The sequence below is a fragment of the Lytechinus pictus genome, chromosome 15, assembly GCF_037042905.1.
Source record: "Lytechinus pictus isolate F3 Inbred chromosome 15, Lp3.0, whole genome shotgun sequence".
Classification (NCBI taxonomy): domain Eukaryota; kingdom Metazoa; phylum Echinodermata; class Echinoidea; order Temnopleuroida; family Toxopneustidae; genus Lytechinus; species Lytechinus pictus.
Window position 1 is genome coordinate 29146055 of NC_087259.1, and position 18437 is coordinate 29164491.

At 36.3% G+C, this 18437-nt stretch overlaps 1 protein-coding gene across 8 annotated transcripts in view; it reads right to left on the bottom strand.

Moving 5' to 3' along the window:
• Positions 1–17964, bottom strand: part of LOC129278049 (bromodomain-containing protein 3-like) — a 28381-nt gene extending 10417 nt beyond the window's left edge. For 2 of the 8 annotated variants that reach the window (XM_064110338.1, XM_064110333.1), the window contains exons 1-9: positions 17292–17734; positions 14442–14579; positions 13988–14149; positions 12824–12970; positions 10258–10435; positions 6675–6976; positions 6155–6439; positions 2379–2480; positions 300–428 (exon numbers count right to left, since the gene is read on the bottom strand). In XM_064110338.1, the coding sequence (XP_063966408.1) occupies positions 300–428; positions 2379–2480; positions 6155–6439; positions 6675–6976; positions 10258–10435; positions 12824–12970; positions 13988–14149; positions 14442–14486 (1350 nt within the window). In that variant the 5' untranslated portion in view covers positions 14487–14579; positions 17292–17734. Of the gene's footprint in view, positions 1–299; positions 429–2378; positions 2481–6154; positions 6440–6674; positions 6977–10257; positions 10436–12823; positions 12971–13987; positions 14150–14441; positions 14580–16818; positions 17184–17291 lie in introns of those variants that run through there. The other 6 variants (XM_064110339.1, XM_064110336.1, XM_064110334.1 and 3 more) reach the window with 5 other exon arrangements.
• Between the last annotated feature and the right edge of the window lie 473 nt (positions 17965–18437).

An 18437-nucleotide genomic window follows, 5' to 3' on the forward strand; every position in this document is an offset into this window, starting at 1 on the left:
CGTCAGCCACTATGACTGATTAACCTAGACGTAAAATGTTTCATAGTTAATTGGTTATATACCAGCTTGGCGTTTACCAGCAAAATGCTGTCCTGCCGAGTTCCTACGAGAGTTACCACAAACAGAACAGAAACAGAAACAGAGAAAATTTGGGTTATCACATTTATAGCCCAATAAATGATGTGTGTTGAGACACACAAAAGTTATGAACAGCTTTATGAAGTATCCATCAGTTCTTCACCATTGAGTACATGTAAGTTATAAAAATAAACAAAAAATGAATAGTAATGGCCACCTACTTGCAACTTTCGAGCCATTCCGACAACATCATGATCCGGAGGGTTGTACTTGTAGCAATTTGTAAATATCAGCCTGACGTCTGCAGCAAAATCATTGGCGGTCTTGTAGTCCCGGTTTTCTAGCTTTACCTTTGGGGAGTTACGACAAATGATGGATTCAATATTCATTACAGGCTGACTGGTATGCAGAACATGGTCTTCAAACACTTTCCTCAAAAAATGAATACATAGTCTACTCTACTTTTACACTTCTTTTTTTTGGGGTGGGGGAGGAAGAGGGAACTAGAGTCAGCTATATTGCTAATTCGAACACAATAAACAATACTTTTTAGGACAGACCATTTTCTGTAAGCTCATTTCTATATTACAGAACAAATCTGAAGAGAATGATAGTGCATAAGCATTTTTCAGGATAATGAGAGGAATATGGAGACATCTACATGTATAGTAATGGCCTTTGATCAATTCATGCCCCGAATAAGGAATCATTCTACTCAAATAGTGATGAAATCTTTAGCAACATTACTAAAATTTATCTGTAAAACCCACACAAAACTATGAAGGGGAAAAACTCAAAATAGGTTTTGTAGCTAACTTGGGTTAATAACATAAAAATAGACCTTGAATAAACCACAAGTGGAGCGCCTCTGGCAGTCTCACCTGCATTACATGATTCAATATAGCAGCAGTGCTGACTTTAAAAACTACTATAAAATAATTATTCACAAAAAAATCACCATTCATAAGATACTACATTCATCGACCCTAAACGACATTTGACCTTGATCATGTGACCCAAGACTTGTCAGAGATAATTGATTACCCTATGTCCACAGTTCATAAGCTATATACATAAACTTTGAAAGTTATGACAGCAATTTAATAATTACTTCCAACATGGCCAAAGTTCCTTGACCTTAATGACCTTGGTCATGTGACCTGAAACTTGCACAGGATGTTCAGTGATACTTGATTACTCTATGTCCAAGTTTTATGAATTAGACCAATACAATTTCAGAGTTATGATGGTAATTCAACAAATACCCCCAAAATGGCCAAAGTTCATTGACCTTAAATGACCTTTGACATTGGTCATGTGACTTCAAACTCAGGCACGATCTTAAGTGATACTTGATTACTCTTATGTCCAAGTTTTAGGAATCAGATCCATAACCTAAAGTTATGACATTTCATAAACAACCTTAGGTTAAGATTTCGATATCGACTCCCCCAACATGGTCTCAGTTCATTGACCCTAAATGACATTTGATGTTAGTCATGTGACCTGAAACTCAGGCAGGATGTTCAGTAATACTTGATTAACCTTGTGTCCAATTTTCATGAACTAGGTCCATAAACTTTTTAAGTTATGCTGTCATTTCAAAAACTTAACCTTCGATTAAGATTTGATGTTGACGCTGCCCGCTGCCGTCGGAAAAGCGGCGCCGGTAGTCTCACTCTGCTATGCAGGTTAGACAAAAACAAATGTTTAGAATTTAGTTTTTAAGAATGTCTCCATGGCATGAATCAACTCATTCCACTCATTTCAGGAAGGTTGGGATTAACATGGAGTGGCAATTTCTATAACCTCAACTGATTTAAGCATGCTTTCACTGTCCAAACAGAAAGTCAGGACTCGGCCTCTTGCCCGTCAAGGTATAACATAATCATTGTTCACATTCTGCAAGTTTTGTAAACACAAAAACCTTCCATAGAATATATCGCCAAAATACACAAGGAATATTTGTAATGATAAAAATGTAATACCTAAAGACTTTGAGAAAACAAGTTATTCAGAGACTTTTGCAAAAGATGTAGTTTTCTTTTTTGTTTTTACTGCAAGAACAAGTTGAACTTGTTGAACAAGTTTAATCATGCAGGCGTATTTACTTGCCATACACATCCTTCTATGCTCAGCGCATATTTAAAAGACTGAAAACAGACACCGAGAGGCAAAGAAACTTTGTATAGCTTTACGCCTACTTGTAAGGCATGATATTACAATCACACACACCAAGCCTTCCCTGAAAGTCCTAACAGAAAGTTGGTCTGTGCCTCTGCGGTGGATATTATCTTTACCTTTACTGTGCCCATGTCCATAGGAGTCTTGATGATCTCATGATAGTCATGTAATCCTAGTACTTCTGCATCAACTGGCTTGAAGAATGGCCATGCATATGCCTGAAAAAAATACAGGGATACAACATTTGTACTGAAGGTCGCATACCTCTTATTAGTTCATATCTGGGGATTCCCCTTGACCTGCATCATTGAAATTAATGATGCACATCTGGGGGCTGTTTCATAAAGCTGTTCGTACGTTAAGCATGACTTTAAGAACAACTGGTGATCCTATCTTGTGGTAAGTTATATTCACCATTAAATGTTCTTTGGTGATTATTTAGCTTGGAAGGAAGGTTCACCAGTCATTCTTAACCCAATCTGGGGGGGGGGGGCCTAGGAGGCCCTCCCTCAACGTTTCAAGAAAAAATTTTTGACCGAGCCGCTTGCTGACTTTTTACTTTTAAGTCTTGCGCAGCTTTTTAGACAAATTTTGCAACACCAGGGTATGCGATTCCAAAATTACGCAACATTTTATAAGTGCATGTCAGACAAAAAATTGCTTGAAAATGTTATTTCGTGTACAAAGTCAATGCAAATTGTGTTTTCAACCAAAAATCATAAATGTATGATTATTCTTAGTTTTGCTGGTTTAAATGGATTTGTTTTTTTTTATGCTGCTTATGGTCTCAAAAGAGTCCCCAACAAATTTCATTGAAAAACCAATGAAAAACAAAAGGTAACAAAAACAAGGAAATACATGAGAAATTGAAAAAAACGATATATAAGAAATTGATTTGATATTGCAATTTTTTTTCACGTACACGTGCTAAGAATACCACAAAGAGTTTCTATGCCAAAAAATAGAACATTTGGAGCATTATTTAGGGAGTCAGAGGAAAAACTATAATTTTGCATACTAATTACACATAAATTAGCATAATCACTTAATAGCAATTTGCATGAAATAAAGTACTATCCAATTTTGTAGATTATGTCCCAGACAACCTGCATGCCAATTTACGGCGCGATCGCGTGGTTGACGGCCGAGATCCCTCCGCCATATGAACTCCCAAAATATCCCGGCCTAGATAGCGTTTACTTACAAACAGCTTTATGAAACACCCACTCAACTGTTTTCTATACAGTAAAGCGACCTTTCATTGACAAATCATGGAGAAATCAAAGCTTATCTCAGAACAGAGAAGGGATTCAAGTCTTTCACTTGGCTGCATGCCTGGGGGGTGTTATGTAATAGACGCTGGCATGTCTGGGAGGTCTGTAGGAGAGCAATAGTCAGTAGACTAACCAACCTGAAGTAAACTGCGTGTTTTCACTTTGAAACGTGTAACTTCTCAGAGGTTATTTATTTTGGTTTAGCAATCTAGAGACCTGCTATGAGTCTAGGAATTGGGATTGTTGGAAACTGGAAATGCGATGATCCGAAGTAAGTAACCATCACGAGTTTGGTCTAATTCGTGCTGTCCGAACTTTTATCGCATTAGTCCGATGGGCGCTCATGACGGACGGATTATATTATGCAAGTCAATTGGCCTTTTGCAAGTTTCGTATTGATTCAATTTCCCCATGATTTGTAGGGACAGTGATTTTCCGTTTTAAAAAATTGCCTTTTCCCTTTCAGAAATACTTAAATTTCGTTTCAGCATGTCAGTAAACGGAAATTTGGTTTCCCCACAGACTTTGTGTACACGGAAAATTGATAATTCCGTTTACCCATTCAGTAGCAATATAACATCACTCGCTCTGGTCAAAATTTGTATCTGCCACTGTACCAACAACGCAGTAGAGTCCGCTCTAATCGGATCTATGCGGGTACACAAAATATTTTGACAAACACATTTAACATGAATATATCCTCACCTTTCACATTATTTTACGGTTGGATGAAATTTTATCGATAATTTGGGGTTTTTCGGACATCGTTTTGAGCAGTCAACGACTGTAGCCTATCCGCCATTTTGGATTTCAAGACCGGAATATCGTGCTGTTACATCTTCAAACGTAGAGGGCAGCAACACACGACCGTGTTGTTAAATCAAACGATGTGTGCATGTGAATGTTTTTCGATACCGCCGACCCCGCCGCCGGCCAAGGCGTGGGGTACGATCGAGTGTGATGGAGTCAAGAGCAGTCACAATGTGTGGATTGTCATACTTTGTAGTGAAGTGAGATCGTGTTTTGTGGCCATTTTGATATTCGTATTTTGTTGAGATTTTGGAGTAATTTCTGTTGCTGTTCTGTGTATTCTGAGGAAAAATATGTTTTTTCCGTGATTTTCTGTTTGAAATGCCACTTTTCGTTTCAAAAGGCCATTTCCGTGAATTCCTTCCGTTTTCCGCAATCGCGGAAAATCACTGTCCCTAGATTTGTCAGTGGCTGGGCCCTTAACATTAATTGGAGTATACTGAACCTATTCTTCGTGATTTTTTTTTTCAAAACTAATTTTAAATTTGGGCCTTTAACCCTATCTAGGCCGAGGTATTTTGAAAGATCATATGGCCGGGGGGAGCATCCCAGGCTCCCCTTGAGATCTTGGTCGTCGATCGTGCCAAAAATTGACATGCAGGTTGCCTGGGACATAATCTACAAAATTCTGTATTAATTTATTTCATGAAAATATGCATATCGCTTAAGATTATGCTAATTCATGCGTAATTAGTATGCAAAATCATACTTTTCCCTCTAATTCCCTAAATAAAGCTCCAAATGTTCTAATTTTTAGCGTAGGAACTCTTTGAAGTGTTCTAAGCAAATGAACATGAAAAAAAATGCGATATCAGATCAATTTCTTATGCATTATATTGTTTTTAACAAACTATGTATTTCTTTGTTTTTTGGGACCTTTTGTTTTTCATTGTTTTTTCGATGAACATTGCAAGGGACTCTTAAAATCATAAACAGCAGAAGATAAATCCATTTACACCAGTAAAACTGAAAATAATCATACATTTATGATTTTTGGTTGAAAACACAATTTGCATTGACTTTGAACATGAAATCACATTTTTGATCAACTTTTGGTCCGACACGCACTTACAAAGTGTTGCTTAATTTCGGAACCACGTACCCAGGCATCACAAAAGATGCACAAGACTTGTAAGTATAAAGTCAGCGGCACGGTAACAAATTTCGTGCGGCGGAAATATTGCGCAAATTGTTGAGGGAGGGCCTCAGAGACCCCCCCCCCCCCAGCCTAGATAGTGTTTTTAAAAAATATTAGAAAAGTATGCCTATAAAGACATTTGTGAATGTGGTTTGCTTTCTTATGGGCTGGAATGTGCAATGAATTGGGGGTATTTTTAACTGGATTTTTGCATTCGCTTTCTTTTTGTCAACTTTCTAGAAAATGCCCACTCCTGAGGACTGCGTACCATTTTATGAGAATTGTCAGCAATGATGAATGTCATTCCCTCAAGGATTCAACTAAAATTTGAGTCAGTATACCAACAACTTTCAGTAAAGAGAGTACTCCTTTTTTGTACTTGCTACAAATGGAAGCAATGTCAGTATCATGGCTTCAAACACTGAATATGTACACCAATAAATAAAATATCTGTAAGCAGAAATTATTTTTACATGAAACAAAGATGCCAGTCAATATTACTCACTGCGCCTAAAAGAAGCTGGAACACATTAAAGCCATATATGTGCTGTACAATCTACAGCATGTAAAGCAAGTTTTCAGGGATTGAAATCGAGCAAAAGCCCTGTCATCTCTGTATGATAATACTGCCAACATAGTCTAAACACAAAGTGAAGAATGTCATCCTTACTGAGTGCTTTTTTGACATGAGTTCTTTGATGACACCATAGCAGTACTTGAGCTGGGCTGTGAGTTTGCCCTTCTTTCCTTTCTGGTGTTGATCAGACTCTGGTAGTTCCCTATTGGGAGGTTTGATGTTTCTCCTACTGCTCTCTCTCCTTCCTGGGATCTTAGCTGGCTTGGCCTGGGCTAAATGGTAGTCTGCACTGGGTGCCATTATAGGTTCAGGGGGTTCTACTACTGTTGTTGGTGTGGTTGTGTCTGCTTTCCTCTTCACTCCTCTTGCTCCTTTCGTCTGTTGACACCAAATTACAATTGAAAAATAAGAATTAAGATCAGCAGGCTAATCAAAATTTGTTAGGAAGCACAAAAGAAACCCATTAGCTCCTTTCTATAGGCCCCGACCCCCATCCATTCCCCTCCCCCAAATCTTCTCTTAGAGTAATCTCCTTGCATTCCACAAAATGATAGTAATCTCCCTTTCCAATTTTCCATAAAATGTTTTTATCTTAGCTGGTTTTTCAACTCACCTTAGCGGGCGACCTTACTTTCGGAGGTCCTGGAAGAGAGTTCTGCTTCACTGGTTCCACTGGAGTTGATGAAGGAGGCGGTGAGGAAACCAAAGGTGATGTTGACATGGCTGCAGCAGTCAACTGTGTACTCGCTGCTCCAGGGGGTAAGACAGGAAGTTCCGTTGATGGTTGTGTTGCTGTAGGTGACTTCATGGCAAGGGGAGCAACATACGCATTCTTTGCCGGTGGCTGCCCAAGGAGCTGTTTTGGCGTTGCATTGAGTACCGATGGTTGAGGCGTGGCATTTTGAATACCTAACCCTGATGAATAAAACATACGAGTAGAGTAACATGCAATATTTTCTTGAATGACTGGGAAGAAGTTGCATGGGTTGCTTAGTTCAGGATACCGGGCAAAGTTATCAATCCAAAGTGCTGTAACTCTAGTGGGTGTTAAATAATATAACCATAATATTGTATGAAACAGTCATTTCTTAAAAGATTTTATATTTTACATCATCTCTGAATATACTCTGCCACAGATCTGGCGAGACTTTGCTTGTGCTGCTTGCCTGTTGACAGACAATGCCTCCGTTTACAAACACAACGGTCACAAATTTGAATGTCTCCATGGCATGAATCAACTCATTCCACTCATTTCAGGAAGGTTGGGATTAACATGGAGTGGCAATTTCTATAACCTCAACTGATTTAAGCATGCTTTCACTGTCCAAACAGAAAGTCAGGACTCGGCCTCTTGCCCGTCGAGGTATGAATTACAGAAAATGACTCATATTCTAAAGTCCAGTATAACTGCAATAACCATTTGAAGCTTGAAATATCAGAATATTGTTTATATTGTGTTCTCTCTCGTGCTTCATTTGTAAAGAAAAATTGACATGCTGCAGTTATGAATAGAATAGAATGTCAAATGAGGATATTCTGTACTGTTCAGAAATTAGCTATCCATAGTTAAGCCACAACTCTAGACCAGAGTTTATATTTAACCAAAATTCAGAATATGGGTAAAACAAGGCTCCACATTAACTTTTTTGGGTGATGGCCCACTCGGGCCACCAAAACCTTCAAATAATTTTTTTGGTGGCCTGATATTAAAGTTTGGTGGCCCGAAAAATATTTAAAAAAACATTAAAAATGAATAAAACTTCTGAAATATTAATTCTGCAGCTATTACCACTAAGTTGCTTTCACTTTGTACATCTTGTATGTAAACCTTGCTAATTGATTTGTGGTAAAACATAAATTGTTCTTTTATTGTAAATATGAAATGATTGAAAGAGAATAAATGAATTGTATTGTTCCCAGGTTGTGTGGACGTTTTTATTACATCTCTGTATAGACACACACTCATAATGATTAAGTAAAAAAATAGTGCATAGCAAACTCAGAAAGATGTACAAAACAATGATTTTTCTTTCTTCCACTTTGAATCGTAAAACCTAGATTATGCAGGCCCCAAACCCAGTTTATTTTTGTTTTCTCTTTTGCAGCATATTATAGCAGGAGAAAATCACAGAAAAATATGCTGCAAAATTAAAATGCATAAAAGGGGGAAACAAGCAAAAATAATTTTATATTACAAAAAGAAAACAAAAATAATAAAAGATATAAGTGAAATAAAACAAAAACAAAATGAAGAAAGAAAAACCAAACAGGAAAAAATAGAAAAAATTAAAAATTTAGAGAAAAATAGAAACAAAACAAAAATGAAAGAAAAATTAATACAAAATTAACATTTATAAAAATGGGGAAAAGGGGAAAAATTAAGAAGCCATTACAAATATTTTTCAACAGCTGTGGCAACAGTCTATTCTGACTGGAATATAATTAACACTATCTAGGCCGGGGGAGGGGGGGCCTCGGAGGCCCCCTCAACGAGTCACGTGATATTTTCGCCGCGCAAAGTATTTTGACCGCGCTGCTCGCTGACTTTTTACTTTGAAGCCTTGCGCAACTTTTGAGACCAATTTAGCATCACCCGGGTACGCGGTTCCGAAATTATGCAATGTTATGTAAGTGCATGTCACACCAAAAATTGCTAAAAAACGTGATTTCGTGTAAAAAGTCAATGTAAATTGTGTTTTCAACCAAAAATCATAAATGTATGATTATTTTTAGTTCTGCTGATCTAAATGTATGTATTTTATGCTGTTTATGATCTTAGAAGAGTCCCCAACGAATTTCATTGATAAAACAATGAAAAACAAAGGGTCCAAAAAACAAAGAAATACATAAGAAATTGATCTGATATCACAATTTTTTAAATGTAAACTTGCTAAGAGCACCACAAAGAGATTTTATGCCAAAAATCAGAACATTTGGAGCTTTATTTATGGAGTTACAGGAAAAAGTATGATTTTGCATACTAATTACGCATAAATTAGCATAATTACTCAATAACAATTCGCATGAAATAAATTACTATACAATTTTGTAGATTATATCCCAGACAACCTGCGTGCCAATTTTCGGCGCGATCGACGGCCAAGATCTCAAGGGGGGGGGCCTGTGAGGCCCCCCCCCCCCCCCGGCCATATGAACTCCCAAAATACCCCGGCCTAGATAGGGTTAAAAGCCAAGCAAATAATTTTCTTTTACCGGTACCTTTTGGGAATGGGGCATTTCTATTTTTATGTCCTTTAGTTTGTATTATTTTTTCAGTAGAAACATATTCTTTAATCAGGCATTTTCAATGGGAAGGGGTATAAATGGTTTAACCACTGTCAAAAAAAATGAAAGAAAATAATAAAACGGCAAAAAAAGTGTGAGAAAATTCCTTCCCTATATTTGCCAAAATGTTGGAAAAATTCACATTTCATATTAATGAAATGCCTTCCCAAAGTATTTACTTTCTCAAGAGTTCTTTAAGAAGTCATTTATAAACAAGAAAGAAAGTAACTGTCTGTTTATTTTTGGCTAGAAAAGACCGGAAAAGACACAGCTTCGAAAGAAACCAAGTAACAACATACATACAAATGCACACGTGGGACTGTGATGTACTCACCTATGTGTTTTTGTGTGTATTATTTTCATTTGGAAATCGGTCTTTTTGAGTCAAAAGAGAGGTCATGATTCCTCTTTTTAATGCTTGCAAATAATCAGGATACACAAGATTTTAGCAAAAAGGTCTGTAGAAGGGCATTTCATTGGTGTAAACTGTGACTTTGACTTGGATTTTCACAGTTCTGTGGAAGATTTCTTAATAGCAGCAACATTTTGTATTGCAGCTCCCTGAGTCTGAATAGGCTGCTAACGCACAGCTGCTTCAAGCATGCAAAGCTCAAAAAGCTACTTAATGCTATAGCGGTAGGCCAACTTTGTGTGTGTGTTTGTGTGTAGATCAACAAAAAGGGCGCATGACGAACTGGCTTGCAATTTGAACTGTAGAAAGTTGATAAACGCGTGCAAAATGGGGAAATTGCGCTATTCTGAAAAATTATTGGTTGCCCGATTGGGCCACCAAAACTTAATATTTTTTCAATAATGGTTGCCCAAGGTGAATTTCTGGTGGCCCCGGGCCACCCCAATGTCGAGCCTTGGGTAAAATAAATGAACCAAGTACAGTAGATGTATGTACTTACTTGAGTTTGCACTTATCCCCCTTCCTCCTCCTCTTCCTTTCCTTCCTTTTCTGCCCGGCCCTGATATATCTTCTCCCATCCCTGGCTTCACAACGGTCAGCTCAATCTCCTCCTGTGGCATTTGTGCAACCTTGGTAAGAAAGAGCTTCTCAAGGGCTTGTGCCATAAGAACAACATCCTATGAAATGAAAAGTCATTAGTAGAATCAAATAGTGAGTTATGTTTTATTCCATTTGGGGATGTTGGATAGAATTGATAACTGAGCTTAAATGCAACCAAACATCATGAGTTATTCTATAAACAGAAAAGAGAAAATATTGTACAATACAAGTATGGGACGGAATTCAGGCTTTACAAGCAAATTGGCATATGGGCAAGTCCAAGAAAAGGTCACCCTAGAAGGCAAAATTTCATCTTTAATTTAAGTTATCTTTGGTGGGGTAAGAAAGCCCAAATGTTAAATTTTAAAATTTTATTAAGAAAAAATTGATAATATGCATATTTATGCTAATTTGGGGCACCTTATTTGCATAATTGGTAAAATGGGCGTTACGTATGGGATAATTATAAAAACTCATAGAACAAAACTTGTGAGATTAAGCCATAGGTGGGACATAGACCCCTAACATATTACTTTTTGGGGAGAAAAGTGGTCTCATCTAATTAGATATGCAAATTAGGTCTTGTCCAATGATGGAATGTCCCATACGTAACATTTTGAGGATGTTTTTTAAAGTTATTTTTCATAATACAATACTTAGGAAGTTCTAAATATTAAACTTGTCAGCACAGGATGATAAATTGCTAGGGAGTGATCTTTCTGCTTGAATATTGATTTTGAGACATTCAGTGAAGGCTAATTATTATACCAGAAAAAGCTTCAAAAATATAGTTTACTTTTTAATTAAAAGTTAATTTAAAAATTGTTACGTATGGGACATGTTACGTATTGGACATTTACACATAATGTCAATGGGGAGATTTGTGTACAAAGTGAACGGAGAAAAACAAATTTCAAGAGAACTCTAAAAAGTGATTATTTATCTTTTCTTTAGTTTTTAAAGACTGATTTGTTATGAATACTGATTACTGAAAAAAAATTGAAAATTAAAAAATATGGAAAAAAAACCCCAAAACAATGGACATACATAAGAAATTCATGAAACCAAAAGAAGAAAAAAAATTGTTGAAATGGCTAATTTCCTTTTCAGTCATATCAAATATGTCTCAGGAGAACATTTTAAAAGAAAAAACTCTTGCTATTTCCATATTTCGAATTATTTTAATTTTTTAAATTATGGGGAAAATTATGTACGTTCTCTATGGGGACAAAATGTCCCATACGTTACTGTCCCATACGTAACATGTCATTTATTTGTTTAATCAGAGTCTGTAATTAGAAGAATTTGGCTTATGACATGAAACTTGCCTTAGATATACTTGAGTGTTGTGACTTCTATCACACTAAGTTACAAGTTGTCAAATGAAATACTTTCAGAGAATTCTCAACCTGAAAAAAATGTTTTAAAAATTGTCTTTGTTCTGCGTCCCATATGTAACGGCACATCTTTTCTCTCAGTCGTTAAAGCATCTGAAATGTCCTATACGTAACATACGCGAATTCTTGGACTTGCCCAAGTGAGACCACCACATATCGACCACCTCTTTTGAAACCGATCACCTCTTTTGAAACCGACCACCTTGCGCGCATTCAAATCATTGCGTATTACAAACAATACACGCGGGAGAGTAGGCGCAGTGTCCATAGAAACGGTAAGAATCGATTTTACGAGAAAAAAAGAAGCAACAAAATGTTAAAATTTTGTAGAATTAATCAAAATTGTATTGACCATACCCAAACCCCACTGAAAAGCCAAGAAATCCGATAGAAAACAGCTTTAGAACAAATATCCGTTATCAATCGTCGAATCATGTGCCAGAGCTCGCAGTAGAAGTAGTGCGATGATCATTTAGCATGTTGACATCATAGAACTGACTTGGGAGGGTCAAATATTTCACCACTGCGACAAGAATCGGCCGTAAACTTAGTGTATCGTGGGTGGTCGGTTTCAAAAGCAGGGTGCAAATGAGAAACTGTAAAATCGTCGCATAAGTTGTTCGCTGATAAAAACACGAAAAGAATTGGAGTCGCCGATCGAAACATGGGAATCTGATCTGCTCAATTTTCTGCACAAAATGAGACGAAATCTAGGTAAATTTGATGTTTTCGCAGATACGATGCTAGGAAAATTAGGTGGTCGATAAGGGGTAGTTCCAACCATATGTGTATTTCAACAAAGTTTTATAAAATACTTCACGGTTGATCTTCCTGTTGAAATATAAATCAGAATTAAATTTTGCACAAGTTCAGCAAAGAACCTGTGGAATGCTTCTATGATTAACAATGAAAAGTGGGTACTTTTCAAAAGTTACAACAAAATGAGATAATTGCATGATCTACACTAACATCATTACAATTATCAATAAGTATGTGTAACTTGTCGGAGGCACACCGATAATTTGACTGATAAAGCATGAATAAAAAATTATCAACAGTTATGCTTACCTCTCCTGGTTTATTATATACATAGCAATTAGTGAACATGAGGTTGAAATCTGAGATGCATTCTTTTGCACTGTGGTAGTAGATGCTCTCCAAACGTTTCTTGATTGTACCAAGATCCATAGGAGTCTTGATTATATTGAAGTAATCCTATCAATTCAAATAAATTGGAAAGTGGTGTCAAAATACAACTTCATATAATGCTTTTTCCTATGCCATTTATCAAAAAGAACATCTAATATGCTTGCTGTAACCCCAGGATATTTATAAATTTTTACAACAGAATTTACAATCATTTACTTCAATATAAAAATTTCAATCAAGTTTAGCTTTGAGCCAAGGGCCCGTATTCTGAAGTCGGGTTTAAATTAGACCAAGGTCTAACTCTGTGCTAAAATTATGGGAAGCCTAACGTTCCAAAATTTTGTTTTACAGTGAATGCTTCTCATGTTTACTGTGCTCTTTACTAATTCTTTAATGGCAAAGACAGCCGTCATACTTATCCTTCCCAGGCAGTTAATGTTTTGGGAGTCAAATGGGCTGATACATTGAACCTCTACTGTTATAGATTTATGTAACGACTGGCTTTCCATAGTTAAACCACAACTTAAAACCAGAGTTTAAATTAAACCCGACTTCAGAATACAGGCCTTTGAATATTTTTAGCCTGCCATGGTTTTAGTATTTCAAAAGCAAAAATTGTAGTCTAGTCAGTATATTGCATTAATCTATTACCCTGGGGAAAAAAGAGGCTTGGAAAATCCCCATTCACAATGTTAAAGCTTACCCAATGTTGCAGATTTATGCACTGGGTTGTGAAATGGGGCCCCCAAGAAGAAAAAAATTGCCTCCTACATTGATGTGTTTGACATCAGAATTACGTGCCAAATTAAATTACTAATCAAATGTGTCAGAAAAATTGTACAGGGGCTCTGTATGTGCCTCTTGCCCCTCCTAAATATAAAAAAAAAGAGCCCAAGAAATTAACATATGGTTAAATGTACACAGTAATACAATAAAGATAATTTGGACTTGGAGCTAAACAAGTAACCCATCCCCCCATCAATTTTTTTTCTGTAGGACATGGCATGTACATCTCATGTCAGTGCTAATTTGGACACTCAAAGCTTGTAAGAATCCAGAAAAAATCTAAACTAGGACACTTACTGGTAGAGCAAGCTTGACCGGGTCGACAGGGTGATGAAAGGGCCAGGCAAATTGGTGTTTCCATAGTGCTTTCATCACTACTTTTTGAAGATATTGCAATTGGTTTGTCTGCCTTCCCGGCTGCCTACTTTTGGTTTGACCTGTAGGTGAGGCCATGTCGTTCTGGAAAAAAAATGTTAACATCGTTTAGTAAAGTGACTCAGACATATTAGCATTTTACGAAACATTGCATTTGTATACATACAATAACAGTGATAACTTTGAAGATCATTAATTCTTAAAATATGGTGATTAAATTAAACAAATGACATGATTTATTCAAATCATTGTCTGTAATGACCATCTCATTAGCCTTGGATATATTTTGTGCCCTTAAACATTTTCACAGTGCCATTTATGTTGAAGTAGATATCCATAGATACAAAGCCAAAGAAACATGATAAACACAACTTACCATTTCTGTTTTCATCAAAGAGAGTTTTGTTTCTTTGTTGTACATTTACTGTCCATTAACTCAAACGAGTACCCTGACGGTTGCAGGCGGACACCTGCATCACAAAGTTGCCAGTTCTGCACGATTTCCTTATAATATCTAAAAGAAAAACATGTTGAAAGGATTAATGATACATTTCTCCATGAATAAACGACATGAAATTAAACATCTTGATTTCACAGACTTTGAACCATAATAATTCAAGACCTACATTGTCTACAATACATGTCACAATACAAAATTATATCTATCTATGCCCATTTTGAATGCCGATATTGGACAGATAATGGGCTGTCCAATTCTTCACAAGTTCTTCAAAATGACAAGCTGGAAGTGTTCTTTACTACAGTATATGAATGGCAGTTTCAGGTGTTAGTTGCTGGGATTTCACACTATATTTGTGTTGAATTGAATGATGCACCAAACAATTGATAGTACACATTTTCATTCAAACATCCTATCAAAATACAAGTTGTACAGTTATTTGTAACTGCACTATACGAAACTACTGAAATCTTATTTGCGAAGCAAAATTATTTCTGTGACAAATGGAATAAATAATGCCATAGTAAGTTATGGAGATTTTAACTACTAGAAGAAAAATGAACAAGAATGAGTTTGCAACAACCCCTCCTTTAAATGTTTACACAATGTGACAGATTATATTCAATATTTTATCAACAAGGCACAGCAAAAAGTAAATACACAAGGTAGTGCAAGAGCATGACTATTATTTATTGCATACCTGCCATAAGTGCAAATTACTAAGAAATTTTCTGAAAAGGAACATTTTTGAATTTCCTATTGAATTGTGACAGAGATACATGTAGGAACACACATGTACTATACGTTAAAACAGAAATTTCCTTTGCCCCAAAATGAAAATATTTGTATTTAATATTTCATACAGAAAACCTCTTTACTCAAAAGGATTCCAATAATATTTGAGGAAAAACACTTCCGAAAAATGGGACTCATCAAGACGCCGTTACATTTGCATGCTGTAACGCAATTGACACATGCGCAGCAACAGGCTCTCTCATACTTAGCTACACATAATCTCAAATGATATGAAAAAAATAGAACACCATTCACTCATCAACACTGTCAGATTATGCAGAACATTTAGACCAACATTAGATCCCAAATTCTTCAGTTTGACTCTCTGTAATATTGGTTATGGAAGAAATATAGTGAGTCCAACACATATCGACCACCTATTTTGAAACCAACCACCTTGCATGCATTAAGTTTATTGCGTATTACAAGCGCTCGGCGCGGGACAGTAAGCGCAGTGTCCATGGAAAATTTACAGTTATTTATAAAAAAGAAACAAGGGATAAAAATGAAGAAAATTCATAGAATTTATCATAAATTTGACCCATCCGAAACAGCTGTTCATACACATAAATCAGATAAGAAAAAGACTCTTAGAACACTGTCAATCGTAGATTAATGTGCCAGAGATCATGGTGAAAGTGGCAAGGTAACTACTAACCAACCAACGTGATGACATGACATAGACATGATAGACCATGTACGTACATAGAACAGATTACGAAGAAACAGACGTACATAGAACAGATTACGAAGAAACAGACGTACATGTACATGTAGACTATTTCGCCAGTGTGGGACAAGTCACTTGCAAGCTGCATGACTTAACAGACATGTCTGTGCATAGCACCTTTATTTTAGTGGGTCACTGGGTGATCTGTCCTTAGTTAAAACTAAAAGAGGTGCAATGAGCATGATGGAACTTGCCGCATTCTGTGCGCATGCAGCCTAAGTAAGAGTAAGAATAAGATCGGAGTCGTTGTGACATCATCCAACTCTAAACATGAAATTGCAGATTTACGGCACACAAGACGAAAATTGAATAAAATTCATTAATACTCCCGCAAATACACTTTGAAAAGTAGGTAATCGATAAAGGGTAGGAACAACAGGGCGTCACAAGACAAGTCATCTGACGCTGGCTCTGCCTCTGTCCACCCAAGGGTTCATTACATGCCGCCGCGCACAGAAAATTCAAGCCATAGAAGTCGTGTGTTGTGGACCCAAGAAGTGAGATCCCAGCACGCGCGACCCACTAGTTAGAAATCCACTGCCAAACGCGGTTTGTGGTGCGACGTTAGTATACTATAGACTATAGTAACCTCGCAATACAATACGTGTGAGTGCCTCTGTCTGTCTGCATTCACCTTACATGCGACACTGCACTGCGCACAATTGAATTTTTGAAAGCAGTTTCTCAACTCAAACCATATTGCCAACATATTATTATTAGACCCCAAAATAAATCTAGTTCCAACATTTAAAATGTTAGTCTCCTTACCCAAGATTTTAATAGTTAATAGTATCACACATCCGCTTCACATACCGGTATTGAAAATACAGTGCAGTGATCACCTATCGCATACAAATTACAATGACACACACGCGCGCGTACCGACGCCTGCACAGCGTTTTTCAGAAATCTCATCGACATTGTAAATTTTTCACATTTTGGACTGATTATGGCACGATGTGCAACAACAGATTAACATGAATGGTTAAACTCATGTACCTATAGTATATAAAGTATATATAGAAATATTTTTTAAGACTTAATATTATCAGACAAAGTAAAAATAAGCCTTTTTCAGTAGCGATATCACTCCTCTCGGTCAAACTGCAGGGTGCACCACCTACGTATTTCGTGTACATTACAATAGACATAGACGTACATGTACGACCATTATTTCTAATTTACTTTCATTAATTTTACATATATTGCAAGGTCAAAAGGCAAAAATATTAGCTTTATACCCTCAAGAAGAAATCTCTACTTGCTGCTGACAGCCCTGCAGCGCCGGATGGCTCTTGGTGTCCATTCCACGGTCAAGATTCAAAATCACACCACTGAGCTTTCCGAGCGACAGCAATGGCGGATCAGCAGAAAAATCTTTTATATGCTAAGAAATCCATTTACCCCATTGGTTAACATTGGTCACATGACTTTTTCCTCGCGCTTTCCGTAGAGTTGTATGTCGTCGTTTATGTCTTAGATTTTCAGTTATTTTATGATTTCAGGGAAGTTTGGTGTAACATACTGTAAGTTTTACAAAAGAAACCTGTCTAGCGATAGCAGTATGATTCAAGAAAATGAGCACGTTACTCGTTTTGTTGTCATATTTTGACTTGCTTTGTGGGAGTAGCAGTTGATTCGAGAAGAAGGGTGTGTAGCAAGCTGCGAAAATCGAGTGATGAATACGAACAGAAGCTGATTGGTCAAAGCGCCTTCTTCTGGCTAATCTTGTATTTTGAAAAACTATATGAAGATTTTTCGCAAAAATATATTTCTTTACTGCTATCCATTAAAAATCATATCTCTGAACGATAATCTGACTTTTGGACTTGCAGTCTAGTCGGATATATCACCGTTAATTAAAAAAATATCAATTTGTAATTGCACACGCTAACTCGTCCATCTCACAATTACGTCGGTTTTTTCATGTACATATCATCGATATCGACCCATCATGCCAAAACCATCGATCAGTGCCGCTCATGCACCCTGCATGCATGCACTGTAAAATAAAAAATAAAAATCTGAATTAGTATTTAACCGTGCATAATATGAGACGCCGAATGTACCAATATTATATAGAACAATTATTTGTTATATAATCATTATTTATTAAATAATAACTATTATTTATATATAATTTACATTTTATTTGTAAATAACTACTATTATATAAAATATCATTTCTAATTATTTATATATAATTCCAAGTAATACTTCATTATTTGTAAATAATAATAGTTCGACATTCCATTCTTTATAAATAATGATTATTTGTTTTTCATTATTTATAAATAATGATTATTTGTTTTTCATTATTTATAAATAATGATTATTTGTTTTTCATTATTTACAAATAATAATTATTTGTTTTTCATTATTTATAA